The following is a 2,500-nucleotide window of genomic DNA, read 5'->3' on the forward strand; positions in this document are numbered from 1 at the left end:
TTACACGACGCAGTCCCTCGCTAGCGTGGCTTACCAGATTAACACTCTAGCATACAACTTCTTGCAAATGATTGATCAACAAGCACACCAACTGGCAGAAATGGAGAGCCAGGTGAATTACATATCTCAGGTACGTCTAGTGTGCATTTTCTGGGGGCACTATTCTTTTTTTCTCTCTTTCTCTTTTTGTGAATGAAAAGGAAGGTGTAAATGATTTATTTAGAATTCTAATAGTATTGTATGGCATAAAGCATCATTAATAAGATTAGGAAGTTAGTTTACAGAAGGAATTTTGTCAATTTTCAGTCCATTCTTGTTCCAAATTTATCAGTTTTGTATTTTAGATAAGGAATATTGGTTGCGATTGGTTATATATGTAATTTAAGAGGAATAGTTCAAGAAAGAAGTATAACTAAAATGAACTGATGTATATTTCCCAAGAGACATAATGAACATACAGAATTTGCCAAAACAAAAAAGGTCATAGATTTTACAAACTCCTTAATCAAGTTTTTTTTTTCTTTTTCCAATGAACCCTTGAGCACTAATGTCAATCCTAACTTCTTATTCTTCCAGATGGTAATGGTTCACAAAGAGAAAGTGGCCAGGAGGGAGATCGGTGTCCTCACAACCAACAAGACGACGGCCAGGCAATACAAGATACTTGCACCAGCCAATACGGAGAAACCAATCAAATACGTGAGGAAGCCCATCGACTTTGGATGTGAGTTTCACTTTGGTTTGATTTGATTCGATGAGCTATGTGAATATTTGTTTGATTTAACCCCTAATATCTGAGGCAATTGTATTGCGTATATCTGTAAATCACAACTTAAGATTACCTCAGTAGTAGAGAATCACCTGTAGAAAATTGGCAGCAATATCCAGTGGTGTCTTTCAATTTTTGCACCTTGTCAGGCACCCATAATGACCTGACATGCACAGACATCAATTTACTATTACAAGGTAATGACTTACCAAGGCATCTGTTAGCTAATTGTCATCTCTGTACATATATATGTTGTATAACAAAAATGAATGGAATATGCATTTATATGCGTGCATGATTGATTAAGTATATGCTACAAAGCTCACTTATGGGAAGCATGCATACCATCTGTGAACAGTGGGTTAACAGTTCATATCCACCTAAATTCAGGTAACACAAATAATTGAGTTATATTTATTTGTAATCTGCAAATCAGAATTTATATTATGAGACTTCAAAACATCATGATCATTTACTGGCACCCTGTGGAATTTTGAACAGGTTGCCCTGTGTCCTCATCTGAGCATTTCTGTCCACAGGATGCACATCTCGTAGGGGTTAATATATTTTGTCATATTTTTGCACAGAATATATCTAATGAATACGTGCTCTCCTCCATAGGCTTAGATGATGTAGGGCATGGCATACGCTCATCATCCAGCAGCACCCCACGGTCCAGACGCTCAGCCAGCAGTGTGGGCATGCCCCCTCCAGTCCACCAACCCCCCACCTCTGCCGGACCTGCCCCTACCACGAAGCCACCAACACCTCCCCAGGCCAACCGGTCTGTGAGCAGCCTCTCAAGGGGCTCACGGGAATACCGCACTCCTCCAGCTGTGGCACCTCCTCAGGTTGGGGTCCTTGATTTCAGATCTTTTGATGGTGTTCAGAATTTCAGAATTTTTGAGGTATAGGTGAAGTATATTGTTTTGTGACCTTTACTTTTCTTCTAGAGAGCACATGTATTTCTTTGTTTATTGTTGCTTTTTGTGTTGTGTTTATGTGTAGGATGGAGTATGAGTTTCTGTTCTTATTTTAACATCATTTTCAATGTAGATGCAAGTATTATAAATGCTGACTAGTCTATCCAGCATTTTAGGAACAACGAAATCCAAACACCAGCTATATCCCAATCAAAATACATACAGGTACCCAGCAACTATGCTCCCAACTACCCCATTGGCCACCCACGACGTAACGACCGCTCGAGTGGCTACAGCACCTTGCCCCACCAGTCAGCAGCCCACGTATCCCCCATGAACCATAACGGAGGAGCAGCTCCCCCTCCTCAAGTGGGCATGGTGCATCCCATGGCCCATGGCGCACCCCAGGGCTCCTACACCCCGCCTCCTCCCCCACCCCACATGGAGCAACCGCAGTATGCAGCCCACCCTATGGGCATGCCACGTAAGTTGCCATGCTTTGTTGGTTGCTTTGGAGGTATCTTGAAGGAGAAGTCTCGAAAACGTGATGATCATTGTGTGTTAGGAGGTTTATTCATGTGTGTGTCTGTTAGTGTGCTTGTCTATTTACATAAGAGGATGTATGAATCCAAAGGAAAAATAGAAAGATAAGAACAGATAAGGAAGAATGTAAGAGAGAAAATATGAAATTTTTTTGATAGGTGTGTTTGTTTGGATATGAGAGTTTATTTCTCTTATATATATATATATATATATATATATATATATATATATATATATATATATATATATATATATATATATATAT

General features: G+C 39.8%; 1 protein-coding gene across 6 annotated transcripts in view; it reads left to right on the top strand.

Moving 5' to 3' along the window:
- Positions 1 to 2,500, top strand: part of LOC125042526 (abl interactor 2-like) — an 18,595-nt gene that overhangs the window by 4,566 nt on the left and 11,529 nt on the right. For 4 of the 6 annotated variants that reach the window (XR_007116356.1, XM_047638181.1, XM_047638180.1 and 1 more), the window contains exons 3-7: positions 1 to 130; positions 577 to 724; positions 919 to 966; positions 1,391 to 1,620; positions 1,918 to 2,176. The exon at positions 1 to 130 is cut by the window's left edge and continues 38 nt beyond it. Coding sequence is in view for 5 of the 6 variants with exons in the window: in XM_047638181.1 (XP_047494137.1) it covers positions 1 to 130; positions 577 to 724; positions 919 to 966; positions 1,391 to 1,620; positions 1,918 to 2,176 (815 nt within the window). In the remaining variant the exon portion in view is untranslated. The remainder of the gene's footprint in view (positions 131 to 576; positions 725 to 918; positions 967 to 1,390; positions 1,621 to 1,917; positions 2,177 to 2,500) is intronic. The other 2 variants (XM_047638182.1, XM_047638185.1) reach the window with 1 other exon arrangement.

Source organism: Penaeus chinensis, chromosome 32, assembly GCF_019202785.1.
Source record: "Penaeus chinensis breed Huanghai No. 1 chromosome 32, ASM1920278v2, whole genome shotgun sequence".
NCBI classification, from domain to species: domain Eukaryota; kingdom Metazoa; phylum Arthropoda; class Malacostraca; order Decapoda; family Penaeidae; genus Penaeus; species Penaeus chinensis.